This window comes from Bubalus bubalis, chromosome 7 (genome assembly GCF_019923935.1).
Source record: "Bubalus bubalis isolate 160015118507 breed Murrah chromosome 7, NDDB_SH_1, whole genome shotgun sequence".
Classification (NCBI taxonomy): domain Eukaryota; kingdom Metazoa; phylum Chordata; class Mammalia; order Artiodactyla; family Bovidae; genus Bubalus; species Bubalus bubalis.
This window is the reverse complement of record NC_059163.1, coordinates 59,387,821-59,415,466: the sequence shown is the minus strand read 5'-3', so window position 1 is coordinate 59,415,466 and position 27,646 is coordinate 59,387,821. Positions and strand designations below refer to the sequence as shown.

The following is a 27,646-nucleotide window of genomic DNA, read 5'->3' as shown; positions in this document are numbered from 1 at the left end:
AGTGAGGTTTATAGTGACTTGTATCCATTAGGCTCTGAATCAATCTCAGCATAGTGTTATTGTTTAGTTGTCATCCATTAATCAACAAATACTTTTGGAAAACTTATATTTGCCAGAAACTGTTCCAGAAGTTTGGGAAACAGAAGTGAAGAAGACAATGTCCTTGCTCTCATGGATCCCAGGTTCTAATGGGGAAAAAGTTGGGTTGTTTTTTTGTTTGTTTGTTTGAATCAAGGACAGCTAGACATTGAATGAGGAAAGGAGGGATATTTTAGATTGTGTGGTCATTCCTAAAGAGGTTATATTTGAGCTGAAAACTAATATTGAAGAAAGAGCTATGTGTATGGAAATCTGAAACCATGCCTTTTCCTTATTAATACAAGATGGGTGCCATAGCTTCAAGCATCACATCCTCACATAATTTCCAAAGTAGGTCTGATGGTTTATCCTTACAAGAGTTTCCTTTCATCAGGAAGAAACATACTTCCCATAAGCCCCAGCATACTTCCCTTCAGGTCCCATTGGTGGCTAGAACAAGATCACATATCTACTTTCCGAACAGTCACTCCCCCAAAAGACATCAATGATTGGCTGGGAGCAAGGATGCTGTGGCTAGGAAGGGGTATCCTTCCCTGAGCACATGCTGTCCCAAATCTAAACCAAACTGGCCTGCTGTCCTCAAAGAGCAACAGTGAAATAGTTACTGCAAGGACCATGCACAAGATATTTCATTTACCTAGGATTTATGGGTTCATCCAGCACCTCAGCTTGCGTAAGGCATTGTGCTAGTGTTAGGAATAAAAAGAAGACTTAGACACCACTTGTACATCTCACTCTACTTCCCTTACCCTCCCCCTTACTATTTCAGAGGTACACGGCCACTTGCCACCCTGAAGCCGCCTCTCATCTTTTCAGCCTGAATGACTTCTTCTCAATTCATGCCTCATATTTATTCATTTTACAAATATTCATCGAGCATCTGAGTCATTGGGATACAATTTTGCTAAAAAGACGGTCCATGCTCTCACAGAGTTTCTAGTTCAGTGCTATAAAGAGTTAAATAGTCAATTACAAGAAAGAATAAAAAGTGTTAACAAGAGGTGAAGCCTGGGTGCTCTCAGAGCACTAAGGAGCCGCCTCCACTTGTCCAAAGGGACGGCAGTAAGAAAAGACATGCTATTGAAAATGTCATTTAATATTTATTTATTTATTAAATAATAAATTTAACTAAATAACTAAATAAATTTAATATTTATTTAGAGGATGAATAGAAATTTAGGGAAATGAGAGTGGAGGTAAGGAGTCCGGGAGAAGCTGAGGCTAGTCCATCTAGGAAAAAATGAGCATGGTGCAAAGGGCCAGAGGTGGAGAGAGAGAGCCGGAAGAAAGGAAAGTGTTGGAGAAAAGAGTGGAAGGGGAGAACAGGGAGAAATGAGTTTACAATAATAAGTGGAGGCCAGGTCAACATGGAGGCTAAATTCAGATTTTATCAGCAGAGAAGCCACTGAAGGGTTTGACATGTTTAGGTTTGCCTTTTAGAAAAACGCAGTCTTAATCCTTTGCTCCAATCCCTAACTTAAAGTTCAGCCGCGCTGCAAACAGGATGACCAAAAAGACACTGTGGGAGTGGGTTGGACCGGGTGGTAGCCAAGGAGTGGGTGGGGACTGAGGAGGTCTGGGACTGAGTGAACCGCAGGGCTGTGACCAGCAAGGCAGGAGAGGAGTTAAGGATGACTTCAGGCAGTTCTGGTTTGGGCACCTGGAGAGATGGTGGTGTCCTTCACTGGATGGATTCATTTTTGGGCAAGTTATGTTTGAGCAGTCTCCCACAGGGCACTGAACATGGTGTGTTCATTAACTAACCTTTTTTACGACTTTTCTCTTCCCTCCTGCATCTTTCACATCAAAGACACTCCCTACTTATCTTGAATAACGCTTTTTTCAGCTAGACTTATTTCACTCTTCAGGTTTTCATCATTCTGTGTCCCTTGAGTGAAGCCTGTGTTTTTGAGTCTCTACTATGAGCCAGGCATGGAAATGCAAAACAATTTCATCAGTCGTCACTAATGTTTTTTCAGCTAATACAAATCTAAGGCATCCGATCAGACATTTAATGATGTCAATGATCAATAAGTTGCGATTAGTAATTGACACAAATCCAACTTTTTTCCTTGCACTTGTCTTTATTCACTAAGAAAAACAAAACAAAAACCCTCGTCCTTTTACATTTTAAAGATTAATTTTATGGGACAGTAGGATGGCACATAAACTGGTGTCAGTTCTGGGTGTTTTCCACGTGGTCTTTTATGTATATGCATTTTTTTTTACAATAAGCAATTTCACTACTTGAGGTTTCCCGGTACTAATTTTATAATATTGTGTAGTTACACGCTGGAGTTCCGAATATACGGTATCTCTGTTTTAAGTAGTACCATGCCTGGATGAAGCATCAAAGTGAAAATGGTGAACTTAAAGGGCCTTTAAAACATCTTGAAGCAATAACAAGCCATGGACTGCAGCAGGGGCGTTTTTAAACAGTGCACAGGACTAAAACAATTGAACCAATTTGTCTTTTGTTCTTTTTATTGCATTCTTTATTACATTAATACTGTTTAAAAAGAAATTCAAAAAGCATTCAACTCGGGTACTAAGCTCTGCAAAGTCCTCCCGGGGGCCTGGCTCCTGGGAAGGCCCCTGAGGACGCTCGCCCTCGGTCCTGGGGAGGCGACTTGTAAGGAAATGTCGCCACTCTTAGCCCTCGGCTCGCCCCAAGGTCTCCCTCCAAGCGGGAGGATCTGGACCGAAGTTTGCCAAGTTTTTCGACAAGCCCGGCTGAGCAAACGCCGCTGCGCCCGGTCGCCGTTTCGCTCCAGCTGCAGGCCCGGCCGTGGGAAGTTTGCTCGGGGGTATCCGGGCCTTCAGAGAAAAGTCCCCGGGAGCAGTCCCCGGGAGCCGGGGGCGCCACCGGCCGGGCCGCACCTACCCCCCGGGGCGGACTACAAGGGGGACCCGGCGCCCCGGGCACAAAGAAAGCGCGCTGGAGGATGGTGAATGACCTTGGAGACGCGGCACCGTTTTAGGGCTGCAGTCACCCCAACTGCCCTCCCTTTCCTCGCCGCTCTGTCTCTCCCGAATCTGTCCGGGTCCCCCCGCTGCAACACCAGCGGTGTCTTATTCTGGTTTTTCTTTAAGACAGTTGTCCGCTCTGGCCACTGGGCCCAGCCCTTCCCACCGCGCCCGGGGCCGCCCTTCCCGCCGGAGCCGTCTGATTGATGGCCCCGACCGCCCCAGGTCCCCCGCCTCGGCTCGCCCGCGAGCCCGGCTGTGTGTCTTGGAAGCGGCGCAGCGGGCTGCTGCCCTGTGACGCCCGGAGCGGCCAGCGCCGCCCTTCCTTCCCCCCGGGCTCGGGCGGCGGCGCGGCGGCGGGGCCGGGCCGGGCGGGGCCGCGGGCTCCAGGGCCGAGGGCGGAGGGCGCCGGGAGGGGGCGCGGGCGGGGACTCCGGGGGGGAGGGGGAGGGGGAGGCGGAGGGCGGGGGCCGCGCACGCCCAGCCCCACGGCCGCGCCGCGCCTCGCGGGACAGGTTGGGCCGGCGGGGCGGCGCCCGGCTCCGGGGAATAATGAGTGTCTGTCAGGCCGTCCCCGGGTGACTGGGCGGGGCGGGGCGGAGGCGGCGCGGGAGGTGGGGGTGGCGGGGGAAGGGCGCAGGGCGGGGTGCGTGTTTGCGCGAGTGACTCGGCCGACCCCTCCGGCGGCTGCCTCCACCCAAGTGGGTGGGGACCCGCCCAGCCCGGGCGGCCGCGGCGGCTCCCTCTCCCCTCCCTGACCCTCCCACCCCAGGTCCCAGCCTCTACTTACCCCGCCAGCCCTGGGAGGCTCGCAGAGCGAGCGGCGCCGGCGTCATGTGACTGCCCGGAGTTGGTGCCAGGAGCCAGAGGGGAGCCAGGAGCGGAGCCGCGCGGAGCCGGGGCCCGAGCCGGAGCGCAGCGCGAGCGCCCGCCGAGCCGAGCCGCGCCCGCCGCACGCGCGCCTGTCCCCGTCCCTGTCCCCTGCGGCCGCCGCCCGTACTGGAGCGCTGACACCACTGCATCCGCGGGGTTCCAGGCTGCCCGGATCCGGGCCTTTATTTCTCGCCTGCAGCGCTCAGCACCGCGCCTCGAAAAGTAAGTCCCCTCTCTCTCACCTTTCCTTCTCGCCCTGACTCCCGCTGCCCCCCTTTTCGGCTAGTCCAGTTTCCTTTTTTTTTTTTCCCCGGGTGGGGGGGGACGTGCGGTGAATGGGCTGGGGGTGCAACGCGGAGGTGGGGGCGCCCCCGGGCTTGGGAAAGTGCAACAGCTCCTCGCAGCCGGGGGCGGGGGTGGAAGAGGAGGCGAGGGGGAGGGGGGCCCCGGGTTCAGCGGTGGAAAGTGTGGGATTGAGGAGAACCGCCGTGCAGATCTGCGGGAGCGACGAGCGAGGCCAGCGGCGCCCGCCGGGGCCCGGGATAGGGCGCGGGCGGGGGCTCACCTGTGTGGTCCCCCGACCGCCTCCCGCCTGCCCGCTCGCGATTCCCTCCAAAGCCCCAGAAATCTCAGTGCTCTCCGCGTGTGGCAACGTTGTTTGGAGAAAGGTAGCGCCGAGGCCGCGCGCTCCTGCTCCTCCCCCTCCTCGTCCCCCACCCCCCGCGCCCTCCTCCTCCCCGCCCCCCGCCTGCGCCCCCTGCCGCCCCCCTTCTCGGACCGGGCGCGCTGCCGCTCACCCGTCGCCGGAGCAAACTTGGAGCAGCCTGGCGGGCCCTCTGGGAAGAAACTTGGGGCGATCGGGAGTGGAGGGAGCATCCCATTCTCGGTCCTGGAGTCCTGGAGCTGGCCAGGACGTCTGGATCCCTGAGGGCAGGGGAAAGAGCTGGCCGGGTTTGGAGAGTCGTCCTCGGGTGCAAGGAGAGAACCTGCCGCAGTGTCTGGAGGAAGGATTGCAGCGTGGCTGGAGGCGGAGAACGCCTTAGGCGACTGCCTGCAGTGTTAGGGACCCGAGCCGGGTGGGGGCCGAGGGAGGGAACTCTGGACCTGGACGCTTGGGACCTACCTTTGGAGATAGCAGACAATACCTGGAATTGTCATAGCTATTTCTTTGGCAGATAAAAGCGAGAACAGTATTCTACTTTAAATTTTACTGCAGTATATAAAACTAGATGAAGACCGTGTGAAGGGGACTTTTTTTTCCTAAGCCAGGTTAAAGGGAAATTGGTAATTGCTCACCTTCTTGTATTTCACTAAAATAAACGTACACTGAATCTGTTTTTCACTGACTCAAAATGTATTTTTCGATAGGTCATCCAAGACATTTTAAACATTGATTATATTCTCAGAAGAGTCTGGTGTATAGAGAAAAGTATGAAGTGGTATTATGACTTCATTTAGATTTAGTGTCTAATTATTAAACAAAATCAAGTAAGGTATAAGGCAGTTGTTCATTATAGGTTATTTCACAGAACAGTTTTGTGCTGTCTTTTTCTGAGTGCTTTATATGTATGAATTTGAGGAGCATTTTTAAAAGAGAAATTCATCTGGATGATAATCTGCATAACCCAAGAGAAGACTTGCTTTTAGTTGAAAAACAATTTTATGACACTAATATCTTGAAAATTTTGTGAGTTAGTATTTTTTAAAGAGTGGATGTGTTTTTTCTGTGGCTTGAAACATGGGGTATGGAAGTTGACTTTATTCTGTTCACAGAAACCTTAAATGGGATGTTTGATTAATTTCATTCAGTTCCCTAAAGAAGCTGATATCTCAATTTCTACAGTCAGTGGGGTTTGCTGCAGAACTGTTAGAAAAAAGCAGCCTAATGTACCATGGGTGAGGTCAATGAAAATAGACTATAAGGAGCATTCTGCCTGCCTGAAGGAAAATGCAAATATGAAAATCCTAACGTGAGGATAACAAAACTAACTGCTTAGACCACAGAACCTTGTCAGATGTAAAACATGGCAACATAGCTTTGGAGAAAGCTATTGTTTTTTTCACTGCAAAGTTTCTAAATTAAAACCCAACCTTCTGGTTGCTATGGACACAGTGATGCCTTTTTTTTTTTCTTTTTTTCTTTTTACCTGTAGTTATATCTACACACAGATTCTTAAATCTCTGCTAATGGGAACCTAGTTAAACAGTACTGGCTAACAAAATAAAGAGAAATAATGGGGAGAGGACTAGTGAATGGATTTTGCTATCTTACAAATACCTAAAGGAAAATAGACATTTTAGAACATCTTATAAAAATCGATACTCTATTCTACAGATTGTATAACAATTTTTCAGTTGGATTAAATGAAATATCAGGAACAGAATTGTATTCTCAAAAGGTGGATTTCTGTAGATGTGTGTACATGTAGAACAGATGTGCAGCGGTGTGCAAATATCTTTGTAACTCTGCAGTTGAAAAAGACTGAAAATTTGGGATGACTCTATACGTCTCCACACTCTTTGTCTTGGGATTTAGTTCTGTGGCTCAGGAACACTTAAAATTGGTCCCATTTCGGTTATGTGGGATGACCCAGTGTCATCTGAATTCTCAGCTGCAGTGCTCTCTCCGTTTCCTCCTGATGCTCCGAGACTGTGCAGTATGCATTACCCCAACTCAGAATTTGACTGTAGCTAGAGACCAGCCATTGGGATGGGGGAGAAAGAGACAAAAGAAATTGGCAGGGAGGCTGGTGTTAATTAGGAAGGTTGCTGCTGCTTGAATATGATAAAATCACATGTTCACTTATGATGTTTACTGTATGTGGAAGCTCCTATTTGTAAATAGGGCAGGTCTCCTGTATAAAGCTGGTGTTATTATTCACACCCATAGAACAAACACCTCCACCCCCCTGTTGTTGTCTTAAAAAACTCCAGCTGCTCATGAATATAGGGTCAGGGAGGGCCGGCTAAATGTTTCTCTGTGCTTTCTCTCCAGCACAGCCAGCAGAGCTGTTTCCTGTTCTTTGTTTCAAGGCTGGGGTTTGCGTCATACATTCCAAGTGGCATATGTGTGCTCTTTCCTGTTTCAGGCTGTTTTCTGGTAGATCAGTAGCCCAGACCAGGCCATGGTCCCTGCCCTTAAACTCCCTGTCCCCACCCAGGGAGTTATCATGTCTCCACACACTTAGGATTGCCTAAGATGCCTGTGTTATGTCATAATGACAAAAGTCAGTTAACCTTTTTACGTACACCCTTTGCTCCAATGTGTTTATATGGGTGAATAAGTAATTTTACCTTTTTTTTTTAGTTCATCAGTTCGATTTCAAGAAATGTGTGTGTGTGTGTGTGTGTGTGTGTGTGTTGGCTGGAAATCTAAAGAAGGTTGTTTTGTTTGTTTTTCCTTCTTGTTTTGAGTATTGGTTTGGTGATAGGCATTCTGCCCTGGAGCTGTCAGTTTTGGATGGGGTTACACCTTACAGTTCAGAAGATCTAGCAGGATCTGAAGGATGTGGCTCATATTGCATCTACCACTGGACACTAGGCATAGGAGGCTTCACTGAACGGAGAACTCAAGCAGTCTTGGACTGCTTGTACTCACTTAAAAGAAGTCTTGCTTATGTTTTAAGGGAGAAACTGTATTGAAACAAATTATAAGATGTATTGAGAGCACTTCAGGATTATTTCTTTTTAAGGACAAAGATTTTACTGTATCCTACATCTGATTTCCAAATTGTTTTAAGAATAAAAAGCTCAAAGAAAAGGAGAACTGGAATAAGTTCATCTTAATGATAGTTTGGAAATGTTTAACCTAATATTTTGAAAACAGAAGGAGAATGCTCTTTGTTTTTGTTTTACAATAGCAACTTTCTCATAATCTCCGCCCCACCCCACCCCCTTTTTTCTTTGGTATATTCTGTCAGTTGTGAGTAAGCAGATTTCTGGGTTAACTATTTAAAACCTACTTTAACAAACTCTTTTCTCTTGGTTCTCCAGAAACAAAGTTTGCATAAAATGGTTGGAAAAGAAAAGTTTTTTGGCAAATTTCTCCCTTAAACTTCTTATGTGGGGATTTTCTCTAAAATCTAGAGGAATTATCTACAGTGTTCTCTAATGGAATTAATGGAAAAAGTTTCTGAGGCAGCACATCAGGCCTTATTCTTTCCCCAAATTGGTGATAATCATCATAATAATAATGTTTTGGTTTTAGCATCTCAACCCATCACATTTTTCCTTGATGGATAAAAAGGAAAATATACAGTATGATATTAAGAAAGCTGCTAGAGTCAAATAGTAGGATATTGATAACCTTCCATGAAAAAAAGATGGCAGTTTGGAAAATTTCAATAAGATTTTTCCTTTCTTCTTTGGAGGAATCAGACTTGCGATATTAAGTTGCTTGTGGGACAACAGATCTTTAAACTGAATTCATAAGTAACCCAAATTGAAGTAAGATTTTTTATTTTAGCTCCAAAGTTGTTAACAATCCAACTAGATTTGGTAGATAGAGTCTTTATTTGGCTTACTTTCAAATCATTCTTTCCTCCGTATTTATGGGGAGAGGGAGGTGGTTAATAAAGATGATTAGAATCTAATATTATTCTATCAGGAAGTATTCTGCAAGCTTTTAAATGTAAGCCAAACAATTAGGGAAAATTGTACCAATCTGATAGTTGTTATAATCACCAAAAAAAAGTGGTGGGGCGGGGGTGGAAGGTCTACATAGAGAAGGTAGTCTCTAAGCCAAGTGAATCATCTACCTCCAGCCCCTTTTTGAGATATTTGCCTTCTTTGTGTGTGCAAATCAACATTTTTGCTATAAAATGAACAGCTATCTTAAAGTGGCATTTCTTACTCTGTTTTCACACCCGATTGTGTTTAAGAAAAATAAATAAAAGCAACCTTGCCCTTTAAATACCAGGAATTACATTATTCTGAAAATTGGGTTTCTTTCTGAAGTGCTTCAGTATCTATGGTGCTAACTTTAAAAAAGAAAATCCCTAGAGTCATAAAACAATTGATATCTGGTAGTATTCCAGCCAGAATTCATGTTGGAGTAAGTTGGAAGGAAAGGATTGTGGTGACTTCTAGCATTCTCGTTTTCAAGCCTGATCTGTCCCCTTATTAGACCCGGTTTCTCATCTGAAACAGTAATGCCGCCGCTGGAGACAGGAAACCAGACTGCAGTCTGCCCTGATAAGGGAGGGCATTGTCTAAGGGAGGGAGCCCTGCTTCCCCCTCAACTCTCCTTCCTTGAAATTTAGTAGCAATAAAAGAGATACAATACTACAAACGCGGTTTCTCAACCAGAACTAAGACTGTTTTCTCCCAAAGCAAAAACTGGCTCTGCTTTCTCTGGATTGTCACCATAGTTTAATGGCACATTAGAAAAAACTATTAGTATATTTTGTGTCTGTTGGTCAGAGTATTTAATAAATAGTAAGGTCCTTTCTCTAGCAAAGTAGGTTCCTAGAGCGATTGGAAACTCATTCCATTGTGTTGGCAGGTCGAATACATTACCATTTCCCCATCTCATTATTAAGGGGAGCCGGACACCAAATGCAGTCACTTACATGGCCCTTCAGCTTCTATGTAACCCTGGATTTCGCTGTTACCCTCTCCTGGGAAGGGGGTGCTCCTTTGAGATGCAGCCCCCTTTCAGGAGGACCAGCTTAATCTGGGACATGTCCAAGATGGTGGCCAATCTCTGGAAGGCCTGGGGCTTTCCAGGGATGGCCTGGAGCTAGTCTCAGGCCAGATCAGTGGAGTTTGGCCAAATCTAGACAGAAGAGATCTAGCGGACACTGAGGTCAGTGCCTTCTACCCAGGAGAGCGACCAGTGGTCCAGTGTGGAGTTTTTCTCCTTTGGCCCATATGCTCTAGTTCTCTTAACTACTGTTCTCTGAGTCTGATCACTGAAATCCCCTCCTTTATCTGTTCTTGCACTATACGCCCTGGTCCCTTACAAAGCTTTGAGCCCCAGAACCGCTTTCATCAGTAAGTTCAAGTTCCTATTCCAGTTCTCCAAGCAAAGGTGTTTTGTCTCCCAAGCGACGGTTTTCACATTTACTTTGTGTTTCAGAAGATGATTTTCAGACTAGTTCCACTGGCCCCTGGGCAGATTTTCCTTGTGTGACACCTGATGTACAGTCACTCTTAGGCGCTTGCCCTTCATTTTATCCTAGCATGTGAGAAAGGTAGTTTGACATCGATTCATGTATTCATCCCACAAGTATTTATTGAGCACCTACTCATTAGAGCTAATCTCAGATTGCGTGCGGTCATTATTCTCAGTTATGCCACAAGGATGGAGTAGGTCCCAAGTGATCTAACCTGAAAAGCCATTTTGAAATCATAATTGCCAGCCAGAACTTCCCCATGGCACTGCCTCCCATGGACCAGTGTGGCAGCACACACATCCCACGCCCCACCAGCCCTGGGAGGATGCCCAAGTATAAGATGGTTTGACTTCAAAGTGGGTCCCACAGCACAGAGTGGAGCAGAAGAACAGAAAGAGGCCTAGGTCTGCAGCAGACACACTTCTGTTCTTGGCTGCAGCTCCCACCAGCTCTGCGAATTTGGGCGAGTCATTTCACCTCTGTTCCTTCATTTCCTCATTTCTAAAATGGGGATGAGGACCTGACCCTTCCACCTTTGTACAGTTATTATGAGGATTTCCGTATTTACTTGGGTGAAGCTGCCAATTTTTTCTGAGCAGTTTTATGAACCAATTGCAGGTGCATTGCCCAGGAAGAATAGTTTGCCTAAATTGGGGCCTTCAGACTGTGTCTTTTGATGTTGCATCCAAGCCTGCACTCAGAGAGGGGGAGGCAGCAGGGGCCAGCTGGCAGGAGTTGATGTCGCCACTCCCATACATCCACTGCCCCTGGCTCCGGATCCACAATGGACGGACCTACCTGCAGAACTCTCCATTCCACTCTAGCTGTGGGTCATGCCCTGTTGCAGGAGGCAGTGGAAGTGAGAGCCAAGTCACCACCAGCCCTGAAATCATACTGCTTTGAGTTTGCATCCCAGCTCTACCCCTCTAACAGCTGTGTGATCTTGGGCAGATTACTTTGCCTCTCTGTTTCAGCAGTAAAATGAGAAGGTAGTATCTCCCGTATCGTAGGCATGAAATGACACAGTCCTTGTAAAGAATGGGACCTGTAGAGTGCCAGTTGTGAAGGTGGTGATAATCAGTAGGAAACCTGTGACATCACTGAGCTCCTGGTTTTCCTTGGTCCATAGAAGTAGCATTGAAACAAAACGAACCTAATGTTTGTTAACACACATATGCACACATGCACGCACACACACTTCAAGTTACCACATTCTTTTCTCTCTCACTGTCCTCCACCCCACCCCACCCCCGCCCTTAATTTAGGTTTTAAAATCGAGACCTTGACACTAGACTTGTTTAGAAGAGCTCTCTGGGTGAGTAATAAATAACAAAGGGTTAAGGTTAGGAGAAATAGGTTTTTGAGGAAGTTTCGTTTAATAGGTTTCCTTTAGGATAGGCCCCCTAGTCCCCTCACTCCTGTTACTTTTTTAAGGGAGATTTTCAAGTGCATTTGAAGAGAAAGGGAAGTGACTGAGACTCCTATAGCTCAGGGCTTTTATATCCATTCCTTATGCCTGGCAAAACCTTGACTTAGTGGGTGTGCCTGATCTCCTTTGGGGAGCAGGAAGGGAACCCCTCTAAGGAACTAGGAAGTAAGCCTGTGCTCAGGTGCTTCCCGTCCCGGTGGTGGTCTTGGACAGCCTATTTGGAAGGTAGAAAGGCCCACCTATCTAGGTAAGAGGAGGCGGCCTCACATGGGCCCAGGAGCAATCAGCTGGCTGCACTGAGTGGGGAGGGCCTTGAGCTGGTCTTTGAAGAATTAGGAGGATTTAGATAAGCCGGAAGGGGATGGGCATTCCACTCTGGTTGCCCAGCATCAGGGCCAAAAATGAACAAAGGCTTTGGGGAGAGGGGGCGGGTGGAGGGGGAAACGGCAGTCAGCGTGGAGGGCTCCTGGTGGAGCAGGGGGCAGCTGGTAGGAAAGGGGGCGCTGAGCATGGTGCTTGAATCTGCTCTACAAGCCCTAGGGATGTCCCTTGGAGGAAAGTTTGGGAGTTTGGAAAAGACTCGCTGAGAAGAGGGCTTTGTGATATATACGTGGCAAGTGGCAGGTCGGGGGGAGGAATGGTCAGAATGGCTTGGAGGGTTCAAGGGGCAAGCATAGGACCCATGGAGGGGAGACCCAGTAACACAGTCTTGAGGTATGAGAGCCTGGCCATGGCAGTAATAGAAATAGAAAACTTGGTGAGGAAAGCTTGAAAGATGACCTCTAGGATTCTGAGGTGAGTGGCCAGAAGATAAAGCAGTTGTGGGGCACAGCCTTTTGGGGACAAGGAGGATTTGGGTTGGGGACATGTTGAATTCTCTTACACAGCAGTGGTTCAGAGTGCTTTTCTGTTTGTTAGCTTCTGAAGGGAGAGGTCAGCAACAGCTCATGTGTGCGCATGCAGAGGTTCTGCGGCTCTGTGAAGCTTTTAGTGAAGCATCCTCAGGAGCTGGGAGAAGCAGTGCCATTTCTTCCTGGTTATTTGCAAGGTTCCAGCCGCCGCTGCTCAGGCCGGAATTTCCAGGAACTGGCAGCTGGCTGGAGCCAATTGGTCCCTCCCAGCCTCGCAGTCCGAGGGTGGGGCCCCATGGGTGGAGGCCCCTCAGGGTGGAGTGGGGTGGGTCTCCAGCGATAGGGCACCGGGTGGAGAGGCAGTGGCCTCACACAGCCCTTCTGGATTTGATTATATAACACATCATAGGAGAAAACTGAGGGCCAAGGCAGGCTGTGTAAGCCATATACACAGCAGGACTACGCACAAGGGGTGCTTTTCAACCGGGTTGGGGTCGCTGGCCCTTAAAACTAAAAAACAAAAATTGTCGGCATGGGGAGGAAAACTGCATACATAACCTTAATAGGGAAAATGACTAGTGTTCGCTAAAATTGCTCTAAGAAAGATGTGGTAGGCCACTAACTAAGTGGCATTGAACTTGAGAGTTCATCTAAAGGGTATGGGTTTGTGTCTCCCCGCCCCCACCCCTGTTGTGCTGGGCCCTAGTCTGGAAAAGTGGAGGGACTTCGCTTGGTTGTTACCTTTGCACCTGTCCTTATTTACATGCAAAATCAATTGCTTCACTTGGTCTTTCCGAAGTACAGGGTGTGGGCAGAATCTTATCTGAAGCCATGTCCTGTTTGGACAAGTTGGACTGCCTTGGCAACTCTCCATAGGGTGGAGCAGATGGGTGGAGGCAGGAAAGTAAAATTGGGTGGCTTGTTAGCCCAGAGAGGAGAGAGGGCGGATTGTTTGCTCATGGATCATTATATTTAATCTGAAACTAAATAATTAACTTCTTTCCCATTTACAAAACATTTTGATGCAAAATAACTAATTTATGAGGGGCAAAGATTTAGAAGTGTTCCACGGAATTTTTTTCCTTTCACACCAACAGTAGAAGACTGAGGTAGGAGAAAAAGCACCGAGTGACATGAAAACGAGACGCCTTTCCAGGTAGGTGCCAGCATTCAGCTGTTCTGAAAGGAGGCTCCAACTTAGAAATGTCCACTTCCATCTGTTGCCCGGCCCCTCGGATTTCTGACCACAGCAGCTGCCATTAAATACGCAACTCCTTGGAGCTCTTGAAAGGTTCGGGTACAAAAGTAAAGAAAGAAAAGTTTCTTTGGAGAGGAAGTTTAGGGATGTTACCTGCCCGCCCTGGTCCTCCTCCTGACCGAGAATCTCTCTCACATACACCCACACACACACACACTCACCCACGCACCTTTTTTTTTTTTTAATTTATCTTTAATTTTTTTCCCTGAAGTTCCTTTTGGGAGTGAGAGGTGAGAGGAGGCAGCATGCGTCCTCCTTTAAAGCCCAGAGGCTTGGATGGTTTGAAAGGGGCACTTACAGATGGTGTGCTGATTGGCCATCCTCTGTTTCTCCTTACACCTGGCTGAGGTCGGCTAGAAAACAAAAGATCAGCTTTGAAGGAGGCAGGTAGTCTGGAAGCTTAGGGTCAGGCTGGGCTGGGGGAGAAGAATCCAGGGTCCCTTTGAGTGCATTAGACAGGAGAGGAGAAGGGAGAATGTCAGAGCAAATCCTGATAGATCGCCAAGAAATTTATTTCAGATACATTCTCTCTCCAGAACTCCCTCCATCCCCTGCCACACACCTCCCTCTTTCTCTTTCTCCCCTCCACCCGCATTCTTCTAAGGAAGGGGCAGTTATTTATAAGGTGGTTTCTGTAATAAAATGCCATAGCTTCAAGACAAGCCATTACATTTAATGTAACCTCTTACATTAAGGCCTGTGTGTATTTCTAAGCTCTGCAGCTCATTTGTACCCTCATGAAGCAATTGTCAAGTAGGCCTCATGGAGGGCTGAAAAGGACCATGTGAGAGGGAACTATATTGCTTGTGAAACTTCATGTAAGTGATTCACCAAAGCTTCTTAAGACATAAACATGCAGTTCTGCATCTTGACAAAAATCTGAGTCTTCTTATGACAGCTGAGAAGTCAGAAGTATAAGTAGAGTGTGAAGGAAAATCTATTTCTTCCTTTTGAAGGAAAATTCTGTATTGGCCCTTCCCAGCAAAATAACAGTTGGGGAAGAAGACGTTTGTTCCGTGATGGAAAATTATTTTGGCGATTATTTCCTGTATTATTTCCTATATTTTTGCTTTTAGGCACTTTGATAACTTAGACTTTTTTTTTTTTTAAACCTGTTTCGCCTGTTTTTTCCCTCTTGTAAATGCAGTGTTGTTATCCTGGGATTACTAGTTTAGAATGTATGTCTCCTAAGCTAGTTTAACACAACTAAGATTAAAACCTGTTAATGTTTGGGAACTAGTTGTAAGAAAAACAGAACCACTTTTGGGGGCCTTTTAATCTCTGTGATAAGAATTCCTGAGCCTAGTTAAAACCCACTAGATTTAAAGACCCTGACTTTGGCAAACTCGATTTACTGCCTGTGTCCTAGTCTTTAAATACTTGTTTTAGCGCGCCACCTAATGGTCGTACTTGGAACTGCTGTCAGGGTTATGTAGTAATCGATTTTCTACAGCATTTTAAGTTTACTTTCAGTAGCCCCAGAGCTCAGAGTTGCCCATGCATAACAAAAGCCACTAAGTTTTGAGACCCCACTTCTTCCAGTGCTGAGTTATATGGAAGGCCTCTCAGTGACATTGCAGTCACTCTTCTTATTCTAGATCAGAACCCAAAGATAAGGTCAATGCTATTGGCAAAAGTGGTCCATTCGGAGATGGAAACAGTAGGTACAGAGTCTAGACTTGTGCAGATAAGTAAACAAAAGTCTGATTTGCATTAATGTTTTTGAGTCTCTTCCTAAATTTGATTTCTTCTAGCTTCCCTGTTATTTTTATTAAAAGTTTTAACTATAGAATTAATAAATTTAAAAATAGGCACACAGATATGTGTAAATCTGCCCCCACCTCTCCCAAGAATTCCTTGTTAAAGATTAGGGTGTGTATGTCCTCCATAGCCTTTGACTTTCACTGAAAGTATAATCAGTCATTTTAGAAGCTACAAGATTGAGAGCAAAGTGCTGTTAAACACGTGAGTGGACAGTGAGTGTGGTTCTGCCCACAGTGACATTTGAATTTTGCACAGACCTTTTATTGTCAAGTGATGCTTTATTTAGTTAGGAATGAGGTCTTCTAAATTCTATCATTACTTGTTTATTAGCTGAAATCCTTGTGTATGAGAAGTATCCCTTCATCAGTGGGAGTTACTCTTGGAGGTACAGTTCTGAATAAACAACCCTTACAATTATTTTTTAATAAAAATGAATCCAGTTTTGTTAGGAGGGATGCTTTATGCTAGATGAATTTTTCTCTTAAGATTACAAGTGTTTCAAAGCACTAATTTCCTTAAATTTAGATAAAACATAAAAACTAACAAAGTAATTTCACTAATGTCTTAAAATGACACAAACTATAGCAAGTTAACGTATCATTCATTTCTGAATGGGTTCAGTACTTACTGCTGTAGACATTTGAAAAAGTCATTTGAAAAGGGCTTTATGAGCTAAATGATGGGGTTAGGATTTAAACCAAAATGAGCTCCAGACCCCATCATCTTTAATTCCACTGTGCTGCTCCTACTGGTAGTAAAGGATTCCAGGTAAGGCAAGGTGTACAGATAATAGGAAACTATTGGGATGGTGCGATTATCAAGGGACAGGTCCTGCATGAGATCTCAGACAGGATGAAAGCAGCCATTACTTTTTAAACTGAATTTAGTCTGAGTTTTTTAAGGGTGTGTGTGTTGGGGAGGGGGTGATGTTGACCACTAAGGCTCAATATTCTAGGAAAGAGGCAGGTACTTGACATTGTTCCAGAGATCAGAATCAACAAATTTAGTACTGTGTGTATAGTATTATAGATTCAAAAATTGTGTGCATATTCAGATAAACAAAGTTTTTCTTTTTTTTGGTTTTATTATTTTTAATCTCATTTAATTTCCCCAAAACTTTGAAGATAAATCTTTTAGGAAGGAGACAAAAGAGGTGCCCTCTGTATTTTGCGTGTAAAAAAGGGCCTCCCCGCATCCACTCCCCCATGGAGAGGGTCAAGTACAGATCTCCTGCTTGAGTTTCAAGATCAGAACTCTTCCACTGCACTCCTGAGAATATGAGTGCTTTTATTTAGAAGGATTTGCAGCATCTAGTGGAGTGGATGAATCTGTAAGAGTAAATTAAATTTAAAAAGCTTGGGGGGAGGATGACCGGCCATGGGTCGAGGCTGCTGAATCATCTGACCTCATTGATATAAGCAAGCGATCTCACATCTTTTGTGTATGGTCTGCTCCGGGGCCCTGGACAGCAATTCTTAGCACCATATCCATCTGTACAGCTGCTAGGCTGGGAACTGGTTAATAATAGATCCCAAGACACAAAAGGGGTTTTCATCCTTCATTATGAAACCATCCATTTTTCACTTGCTATGGGGTTTGTTCTTACTGGGACACAGAAGAGGGTGGTAGCACCATTGATTTGAGCAGCCTGGTTTCAGATTGTGTTTGCAGATTATAATACGTCCTGTGATGTAGGAAAATATAATTTTGAAGTCAGGGCCTTATGTTAAGTTAATGATGATATTCACGTGTTGTCATGAGACCGAGGACAGTCCTTCTTCAGCAAAGCAGTGAAGCACAAGAACTACACAGTATTACTTTTATAATTGTGTGTGACGATATCTTAGTTTAACCCATAGAGCATGGACATCACTATCGACAGGATTGCTATCAGGGAGGTGGGGGTGGGGAGTTTAAATACTGAAATACATGGGGTTTCTATACCTTTTTCAGGTGGAACTCAATCTAGAGCTCGTTCACCTTCCCACCCAAACAAAGGTGATATATAAAGACCTCACTTTTAACCAAAGTGCTGAACACTTAAACCAAATTTGGATAAGAGGGGCCTGAAGCAAGTTGTTGAAGGTCTGGGTAGTACATGGGCAGTTATTCCATAACCTGTGAAATGCAATTATTAATAAATGTTCATCAGACTGAATATTTTGTCTTGTGAGGAAGCAGTTGGAATGATATAGTACTAATAGCAGGCTAGTACAGAACATAGAAGAAAGGGGATAACACATGAATAAGAAAAGAAAAAGAGAAAGATCAAACAGGGTCAGGATGGACATTGTCTTTACATTAGGCTAAAAATCGGCTTATTTCCTAATAAGGAGAAATTGAGGGTGAATACAAGCTAATATTCTTCATATTAAAAAAGTACTCAGAAAACAATAAGAGGCGCGGGGTTTTAATTTTTCTTAAATGATCACGCACATGGCCAGTAAAGATGTTGGGAAACAGGTTCTGTTTTGTTGATGGCAGTTACAGAGTATCTTTGCTAGATGATACAGCAGATGCTTTGGAAAATGTACATGCTTTTCACTCAAGAACTCCCCTTCATAAAGTTTATCTTGAAAATTAATTAAGGACATGCACAAAGATGTAAATATTAAAATGTTCATTGCTGTCTGTAATAGTGAAAATTTAGAAGCAATCTGCCCAGTAAGAGGAATTTTTAAAAAATCTGGGGATTTCCCTGGTTCTCCAGTTGTTAGGACTCTGCACTCCACTGCATGGGGCCCGGGGTCCATCCTTGGCTGGGGAACTGAGATCCTACCAGCTGCTAAGCACGGTCAAAAAAAAATCTGATTGGTTCACACAGTGACACACTGAACTTGATGGTGCGAAACCATACTTACTAGAAAAGAAACATTTTCCCAGTAATTGTTAAGTGAAATTCTGGGTGCTATATAGTATGCATATTACAATCCATTTAAAAAGAGTTTGGAGGGATAAAAACAAAGATAGTCGTGGTAATTGTTTCTGTGTTGTCTTTTTGCCTGATTTTTCTTTTATGACATAAGATGGAAAGGAAGGTTTTTTTAACATTTGTATATAATGTGAACTTCTATTGAGCTGCTCAGTAATCTTATTAAACAAGCTTGGCTGCTCAGGAGGGCTGTACCTATTGTTCCAGAAACGTCAGGGTTTATGTATTTGAGTTAGAAATGCCAGTTGGCTCTCCCCTGGTTATGACCATGGAGTCTGGTCTTAATTATATAAAACGGCATTTTCATAGGTAAGGAAAACAAATTCCAGCCATTCTGGGGGCAGGGGAGAGGAAGGACCAGAGAAGCAGGGTGAGGAAAAAAATTTTTTCAATAGTTTATATTGAAAGTAACCTCAGGATTTAGACAGACACCTTGTTTTGTTTTCCAGGCTAAACACCAGAGCACCCTAGAAAGCATAACTAAAAGAATGCTCATGTTTGACCCAGTCCCTGTCAAGCAAGAGGCCATGGACCCTGTCTCGGTGGTAAGTTTTCCAAAACTAAACACCTCTTGTTTATTCCAAGTGGTAATAACTTTACTGTGTGTTGTGTTATCCCTTAAAAGTACTCATTACCTGACAGGCATTTGATAGGCAAACTTTTAAACAGGATCCATGTTTTCTTAAACGCTATGCCCCAGTCCCCCACCCACCCCCAGGATGTCATCACAGAACTTGAGCCACGGGTACATCTGCTCACAATAGAAATAGTTTTACAGAAACCCCTTAGTTAGCAGTTTTTTAGTCTGAGCTCTCAAGATTATTGATTTTGGCAAAAAGAAAAAAAAATGACCAGACTAGTTTTTAAAAATTAATGTGCATTTGGAACGTTAAAAAAAAAAAAAACCTGTACACAATGTTTATCATGATTAGGAAGCAGTTTTCAAATGTACCTACAAGAAATCTTCATCAAGAATGAGTTTACTTAGAGGTATTTTTCACTCAAGATGACCACCCAGACTATATAGAGGAGTTTCTTAAACATGTTAGTGAATGTTAATCTTTTTCTTTGGATTGGAAGCCAAAAAAAAAAGACTCCATTTTGCCTCACGTAGTGCTTAGGATATCCTTCACAAAACTCATTAAAAAGATGAAAATTGGGAGAAAAAAAATCTTTGATCATTTTGCATGTAAAAATATACTAAGAATAAAATGATTTGCTTAAACTCCAAGCAGGCAGCCTCATGGAGCTGTGACTTGGGAGAAACTAGCGAAAGAACTTGACCCTGAGAATAGAATTTTGTTTCACTCAGAAGAGTCTGTGGTGGCTGGGAGACAATTACATTCACCGTCTCTTTCAACAACTTTAGTGCTAAGCTAGCCGGGTCTTCATGCTTGTCGACCACCAGGGAAGGAGTAATGAGTCCAATTGTTTATAGAGGTTCAACACCAGCACTGTGGAGGTTGGACAGGGCTGACAACAGAAAGGTGTCCAACTGCAAAGCCGGGAGTGGTTGAGACTTGAGGGGATCTGGTTTAGTGAATATGAAATAACACGGCCACGCTCTCAACTCTGTCTTGCTCTTTTCTTCCTCGGGCTTGGAAAATACTCACAAGGGGAAAAACTTGGCCTGAGCTGTGTCTCTGAAGGTTGGTAATGACACGCTTGCAAAAATTAGATCATCCTTATGCGCTGGCTATGGAGGTTCCTGCCAAAACTGTTTATACGAGACATGGGGGTCACTCCAAGGCCCTTGGAACTGAGTTGCCATGGAGATGTCTGCGCCAGTGTTTACCACTGTGTACGCTGAAAAGTTAAGTCAGAGTGACTTTAAGGAAACAGCATTTACATTCTTGCCTAACAACTGTATAACCATATGATAATAAGAGAGCAATAAGAATTTTATTAATCAAAAAGCTAAATTGGCTTCTAATGGTACTCATTTTGTCATCAACCCCTTCCCCCAACTATTGCATGATCATACTGGAGGAATATTAAGGTATAAAATGTTCCCATTAATTGTATCCTTGAAATATGAATAGGGTTTTAGTACCAGAGACTATGATTAATTTGGTAAATGATGTAGGCCCATCAGTGATGCATTTTACTATTCAGTATACTTCCAGAGCTTTTAATCAAGCATGAGAATGTGTCACAAGAGCCTAATTTAAAGCTAAAATGAACTTCACCATACAAGGAAATGCACTTAGCTGAAAAAAAAAGGAAATAAAATGAATTTGTTGTAATAGTTGCACTTGTAATGCTGTAACATATTAATGCATGGAGTTAAAATATGTGGAAGTATTTTTGCAATTAATAGTCTTTTTCTCCTTCATGCTCTAGTTTTCAGGTTCTGCTGATGCTTATAGAATTTAATTATATTGTTTCACCAAAACAGAGTTCCAGTCCTTACAATGAAGTTTCTTTGTTTCCACTCTTAAATCTTCAAATTTTATTTTTCCTACCTTCATAGGTGAAGTATATGAAATCTGATTTATTGTTCCTTTATTCCTTTTCTTTTTTTCATTCTGCCTTTGACCTAAAGGTTGAGGTCTTTGTTTATTCAGGTCAGTGTTCTAAACATGAAGCAGTAACATGTAAGATTGGTTTTTGCTTCAATTCCACATATGAATAAAAATATTTTACTCTGATTTACTCCCCTCTCTCACCCCTTTTCCCTAAAAGTTAAGAAGAGTAAAAATAATCTGCCTGGTTGGTGTTTTGCTATAATTTAGAGAAAGTGAGGAAATGTCATTTTTCTCTTACTGAAGTATAAACCTTCATACTGCTCACTAAACCTTGTGCCTTGAGGCAGACTAGACTTTGGATTGTCGATCCTATTAAGATTTGCAAGAACGGGGAGCAGAGTACGCCCCCGCCCATTCTGTGCTGTAGATCTCTGCTACTTATTGTCAATGATTGCTGGCAAAGCCATCAGCAGCTCCCTGAGTCTCCTATTTTTTTCTTATTTATAAAATTGGAGATACGTATATGTAAAACATGAAATGGCAGGTGTATATAAAATGCACGTGTAAAGGAGTTGTTTTTACCAATACTGCCAAAGAGGTTGAAAACTAGAATTTAATTCAGGAAATGAAAAAATAAAAATTTTTAAAGTATTCCTTCATATTCTTCTGTTCCTAAAGGAAGAATACTTCTGAAGAAGGTGTATTTTTTTCTTTAATGAAAATTATCATCTAACAGACTCCTTACAGATTAAGAAGTACTTAAAATCAGTAGTCCCTCTGCAGTGTTCTCACAGAAACTTTTCATGACTTTTCTGAGCCTGGTAGAAAGAGAGCTTTCTACTTTTGTTTGCACAGAGGGGCATGACATTTGCTGTTTCCAAAGAGTTTGTTTATAAATGTACCGCGCCTTCCTGCACTTGGAACTCCACCCTTGGTATGAAGATTCCTTTGACTTGCCATCGCCCTGTCACGGACGGTCGCATTTTTTTTTTTCATATTAATGAATAGTGAAACAGAGACTCACCCACGTTTCATGCAGTCACTCCGTCCACTTAAACCATCTTGTAATGGAAAACTTCACCAAACCTATTGCCAATAAAATGAGAAACTATTAGTTCTCACTTTCATAGGAAGTGATAGCATTGGAAAATTATCCAAACCCTGTGCCTTTTTCCTCATCGTACTTAAAAAAAAATTTTTTTTTGAGAATCAAAAAATTGTTATGCTGAGCCTAGTCAGTGGTAAAAGCTTGCTCAGAGAGCATGTTGATTCACGTCATCCATTCATCCAGTGTTCTCTGAGCACTTGGGCTGGACCATCGTCTTCCACTCCACTGACACTTAAATGACCCACGGCATGGAGCTGTGAACACTTGAATGCATGTTACCACAGAGGGAAAGAACCCTTCTTAATAACAGACCTTTTGGGAAAGTAACCCCCTTGCTGCCCTTAGTGGGGGTCAGGAATGGAGGAGACCTTTGCTGGAGTCAGTAGGGCCATGGATGCCCAGCAGTGGCCAGAGGACCTTTCTGCTTCATCACTACATGCAGCTGATGTGGATTTTGCTGGTGCAGGCATACCTATTTGCATTGCTTCATTAGAACACAGGAATGCTCTGGAACAGAGAGGAAGCAACTATTACCAGTGTGTATCCACCCAAAGCACACACCCCAGGCAAGCCCTGTGTCAGTCCTTGTGCTGTGGAGAACCAGATTGTTGCAAGCTGATTGCAGTGGCTTATGTGCTCCACCCAAATGATTAAAGTAAACATGCCTCATAGAAGGTTCTGGTAAACGTTGCTATGAAGTTTGCTAGTGAGACAGTTTGAAGAACCACATTTCTTCACCCTCAGGCGAAGCAGGCAGACCAGAAATAGTTAACACTGGACTCAGTGGTGTGCCCCTGCACACAAAACAGCCCCCCTGCTTTTAGCCCCGGAGCCTTCCAAAGACCACGTGTCCAGTGTAGGGGACAGGGGGCATTCATGGGAGGGAAGACTCTCAGCAAAACTGTGCATAATGTTTATAAAATTCAGCTCTGTGTGGCTGTTTCTTTATGGCTTGAGAAACCTGAGACTGTTATTAAATTTGCAAATCCCCCAGGTTCTAAATTCCTGCTCTCCTTAAACTCACCCCACAGATAGAAAAATCCAGCAATGACAGCAAGAAAACTTTGTCCTCGTCTCGCTTCCGATGTGGTTGCCAATAACTTGGTATTAAAATCTAGGTCATAGGGATGTCTTTGAAGACTAGGGCTGAAAATAAGGGAGAAGCTACATTTCTGTGAGTAGAAACAATGAACACTGCCTCCCATTTCCTGGAGTTTTTGTTTCTTGTACCAGAACTTTTGCCCTTTAGAAAATTATATCAAGCTGGCTAAACTTTAGAACTAGGAGAAATCTTTTTTCCTCCTGTAGTTAATTACTTCCTTAAGCCCTCATTGTACATAATGTGTAATTTCTGTTCACAAACCTTGTGCCTCTTGCTTTTGCCTCCTTTAATATTTCAGTTTCAATCTATTGCATATTCATATTACTGTATATTTTGAGCCTCTCATCTTGTGTTGCACCTATGTGTGTCTTATTCTAAAGAAAGGTAGAAATAGTCTTCATTTGATCTTCGATACATAATTCAAAACTATTTTTAAAAACAACAATTTGTTTTGTGTTTCCTGATTTTATATCCTCATGTCCTTGTTTTTAAGCAGTATTATTAGTGAAAATTCTCCCTCCCCACCTTTAAATTGCATTTAAATAATTTACCAAATGTTAGAAATAAAAATTGGTGTTTTTATTCTATATCTAATCACTTAGAGCCATGCTAGTCCAAGGCCAATCTAGGGCATCTTGAGTCATTCCCCAGTAACTCAGAATCTGCATTTTAACAAGATTCCCAGGTGAATCTGTGTGCTTAGTAAAGTCTGAAGAATACCTGATAACATCAAAGCCCACTGAAGTAAACACCTGTCGTATACAGCAGGAAGAAAAGACTCTGGGACCACTGTGTGTGTTAAGTTCATCTCACAGGCATCTCATTGGGTCCAATTCTAATCTTAACATCACAGCCTCCTAGAAGATGAATATCCAGTTTTGACATATCCTCATGACACTTGCATGTCTAATATTTATTTAGTAATTTTTCTTGCCTTTTTTTATAGAACTGCTTTTGAATATAATAGTTATTTTGAAAGTGCAGGAATGGGATTTTAAAGCCGCACTGATGAGTTGGATGCATAGCCAGGTGGAGATTCACCCGATGAGGCCCAGAGAAGAAAGGATGTGATCTCAGTAATCCCAGTCAAAACCACTGCTGTCCCACAGTTATTAATAACTCATATTAGTGGCCACCGAAGGGGCCAGGGAGGTTCAGAAATTAATAGTGCATTTAAGCTGTTTAATTATAAGTTCCTATTAGTGGGTTTTCTCAGTTGCATTGTGAGCTAGTGTTGCTTCAGAATCACAAATGCATCGAACTTTAGAGCCGGGAGAGAGGCACAGTATGTTATTTTTCACCCTTACTATAAAACATTCAAATAGAAGTAATCCTCTGCAGGCAGACTTGACATGTTACCACTGAAAATATGTTCCCCTAAAATGCATGCAAGTAAAGGGTTTATGTTGAGTTTAATTTTTTTTAAACATTCTACCACAGACTTTAAATTTTACTTAAGAAATAGAAGTAATTTTAATGAATTCCATGTCCAAGGACAGTACCCATAGTGTGCAATTACAATTGATTAATATTTCAACCTGGTAAATGAGAGTTACATTATCTTGATATTATAAGAAAGGAATATATTTGAAGATAAATTAAGTCAGTTATGAAAAGATCTTAGATTTAGAAGAGGACTGTTTATCTCACCTCCAGTATCTTGTTAGGTTGTCCCCCAGTCTCTTGATGAAGGAGTAGCAAGGTGGAAAGGAGAGAGGACAAAGCCTCGGCTTGTTCCAATATCATGTGTCCTTATTTGAGTCCTATTATATTTGCTCTTTCTTGTAGTTTTGTGTCATCCTCAGATTTGGAGGTTAAGTTATCTTCTACAGTGTCTCAAATTGTGAATAAATCTGTTGAACAAGTCGGGGCCAAGGACATGATCACCTTCGTGTGGGTGGCCTTCTGTATATAAGTGTGTGGGGTGACTAGCCATCCTGAGTTGCATGATACTGAGGCATTTCCTCAGATGTCAGACATTTAGCACTAAAGCAGGATTCGTGGTCACCTTAGCATGGATTGGTCAGTGGCTGGAGAGCATCCCAAGGCACCACCACGTGGCTCTGTTTGTCCATGTTATCCACGAGCATATGGGAAATGTTCTATGTCTTTATGCTCAGGTGGAGCACACTAAAGCCAGGGAGGGTATTTCCTGCCAGTTAAGAAACCCCATCAGAAAAGCAATAAGGTTCCTTGGCTTGGCTGGTTCTTGGTGAATCCCAACTCCTAATGAGAAGGCCCATAAGCCTTTTATAACCTGTTTTAGAATTTTTCCAGGCGTCATCATCAATCTTAACATTGGATGTGGCCATCACTGTGGAGAGCGCAGGGGTGGTAGCAGTGTGTAGAATTAAACTTGAGATTTTTTGTGTGTGACATAGTTACCACCTTAACTTTAGTGCCTACGTTTATTAGACCAACACTTTAATGGTATTTTTTTTTAGTGTCAAGCATATATCTAAATCCAAACCATTTATGAAGGTCCATGTAACTGAATGTGCCTTGTTGTGTATTTTCATCTTATTTCATGTTTCACGCAAACACACCTGTCCGTTGACACGTTTCTGTCTTTTCTAATAGTCATACCCGTCTAATTACATGGAGTCGATGAAGCCCAACAAGTACGGCGTCATCTACTCCACGCCATTGTCGGATAAGTTCTTCCAGACGCCGGAAGGCCTGTCTCACGGGATGCAGATGGAGCCGGTGGACCTCACAGTCAACAAGCGGAGCTCGCCGCCCTCGGCCGGGAACTCGCCGTCCTCCCTGAAGTTCCAGTCCTCGCACAGGCGCGCCTCGCCCGGGCTGAGCCTGCCCTCGTCCAGCCCGCCGGGGAAGAAGTACTCGCCGCCGCCACCCGGCGTGCAGCCCTTCAGCGTGCCGCTGTCCATGCCGCCGGTGATGGCCGCGGCCCTGTCCCGCCACGGCATCCGGAGCCCGGGCATCCTGCCCGTCATCCAGCCCGTGGTCGTGCAGCCTGTCCCCTTCATGTACACCAGCCACCTCCAGCAGCCGCTCATGGTCTCCTTGTCGGAGGAGATGGAAAATTCCAGTAGTAGCATGCAAGGTACCTTTCTGTTCTGCAACTCATCCACACTGCTACCGCCCCCGCGCTCTCCACCCCGCATTAATCCGGACTTGTAGGTCTTTACTACCAGGGAGTCTGAGGGAGCAGAGGAAGCAAGGGGCGGAGAACTGCTGTACTCTGAAAAGGAAATATTCGACTGAGAGACTGCCTAAGGCATTTCCTTTTTCTAAGTGTTGATCCTGGAAGAGCTCCCAAGAATCAGGCTGTCTGTTGTTTAATGCCATGAAACGATTAGTTTCACTATGTACTTGTCAACTTTGGGATAACAAGAATCTTGACTTTACATTTTGCTTTATTGAATGCCAGCATGGTTCTAGGTGCAAAAGGCTGCTAAGAATTATTTTTAGTCCAGGGCTCCCCAGCCTCCAGGCTCTAATGCCTGATGGTCTGAGGTGGAGCTGACATAATAATAGAAATAAAGTGCATGATAAATGTAACGGGCTTGATTCACCCACACGCCACACTCCCCACCCCAGTCCATGGAAAAACTGTCTTCCACAAAACCAGTCCCTGGTGCCACGAAGATTGGAGATGGCTGCTTTAGACCATGTGATAACTAATTGCTATTAAAAGCCAGCTTGTTTACTGATTGGTCAGAGGCAGCAGGTTGTTGTAAAAGGAGATAACCAAAAGTCGTAAGGAAGAAATCCCCTGGGGACTATGTCTTAAAAGTCCAACTTCCTACATAGTGTTGCTAACAAAGTAAGAATTCCACCCCCAGGTTCATTTCTGCTGTCATTTTGCCAAAGGTAGATACTCACACGAGAGTGTGGTAGCTAGAAGCTATGGGATAAACTTTTAAAGGCTGACATTGGTAAAGTGTACATAGAGTAACTTTTCTATTTTTATTTTTTAGTACCTGTAATTGAATCATATGAGAAGCCTATATTGCAGAAAAAAATTAAAATAGAACCTGGGATCGAACCACAGAGGACAGATTATTATCCCGAAGAAATGTCACCCCCTTTAATGAACTCAGTGTCCCCCCCGCAAGCATTGTTGCAAGAGTAAGTATACTGAGGTCTACCCGGCAGTTGCATAGCAGCGTGCATCTCAGAACTGGAATGGAAGCCCGAGCTTCCGACGAGGGATGTGGTGTGGATTGCTAGGACCGCCTGGTCGTTTGGGGCAGCCCCTGGGCCAGATGGAATCTCTCCAGAATCAATGTGCTCTGTTATACTCCTTGTGTCACTTTTCAGTGAATCGGTCACCCTTCATTTTGCCACTTTACCCCTTAAATCGTTTTTATCCTGTTCTTTTCTGTCCTTCCAGACTATGTGTATATAGTCCTCCCATCATCTTTATCCCAATGTGGATTGAATTTGGTGTTCTAGATATCCCACTTAAGGTTGGATCCTGAAAACTCTTTATGGGATCACTGTCCTTCCTATTGTCAGTTCTCATAAAGCACAGTGTTTCTGTGATGGGGTATGGCTTTGATCAAAAATTTCAGGCCAACCGCAAAGCCCAGGAAAGACTCTCCAAAACCAGTCCTATGGCAACAGAAAGTTGACGATGTTGCTCAGAGAAGCTTGGCTTTGAAAGAACTCCTTCTCCAGTCTTTTTCATTGTGTGTGCCCTAGAATGTTCA

The 27,646-nt window shown here is 44.0% G+C and overlaps 2 protein-coding genes across 6 annotated transcripts in view; one reads left to right on the top strand and one right to left on the bottom strand.

Annotated features, from left to right (window-relative positions):
* LOC112586211 (putative uncharacterized protein FLJ13197) overlaps positions 1–4,932 on the bottom strand; it is a 129,685-nt gene extending 124,753 nt beyond the window's left edge. For 2 of the 4 annotated variants that reach the window (XM_044945988.1, XM_044945987.1), the window contains exon 1: positions 3,857–4,088. In XM_044945988.1, the coding sequence (XP_044801923.1) occupies positions 3,857–4,088 (232 nt within the window). Of the gene's footprint in view, positions 1–3,856; positions 4,089–4,736 lie in introns of those variants that run through there. The other 2 variants (XR_006552280.1, XR_006552279.2) reach the window with 2 other exon arrangements.
* KLF3 (Kruppel like factor 3) overlaps positions 4,024–27,646 on the top strand; it is a 35,483-nt gene continuing 11,860 nt past the window's right edge. Inside the window, exons 1-5 of one of the 2 annotated variants that reach the window (XM_025290181.3) lie at positions 4,024–4,161; positions 13,433–13,491; positions 18,739–18,834; positions 25,548–26,034; positions 26,912–27,062. In XM_025290181.3, coding sequence (XP_025145966.1) covers positions 18,778–18,834; positions 25,548–26,034; positions 26,912–27,062 — 695 coding nt within the window. In that variant the 5' untranslated portion in view covers positions 4,024–4,161; positions 13,433–13,491; positions 18,739–18,777. The remainder of the gene's footprint in view (positions 4,162–13,432; positions 13,492–18,738; positions 18,835–25,547; positions 26,035–26,911; positions 27,063–27,646) is intronic. The other variant, XM_025290180.3, reaches the window with a different exon arrangement.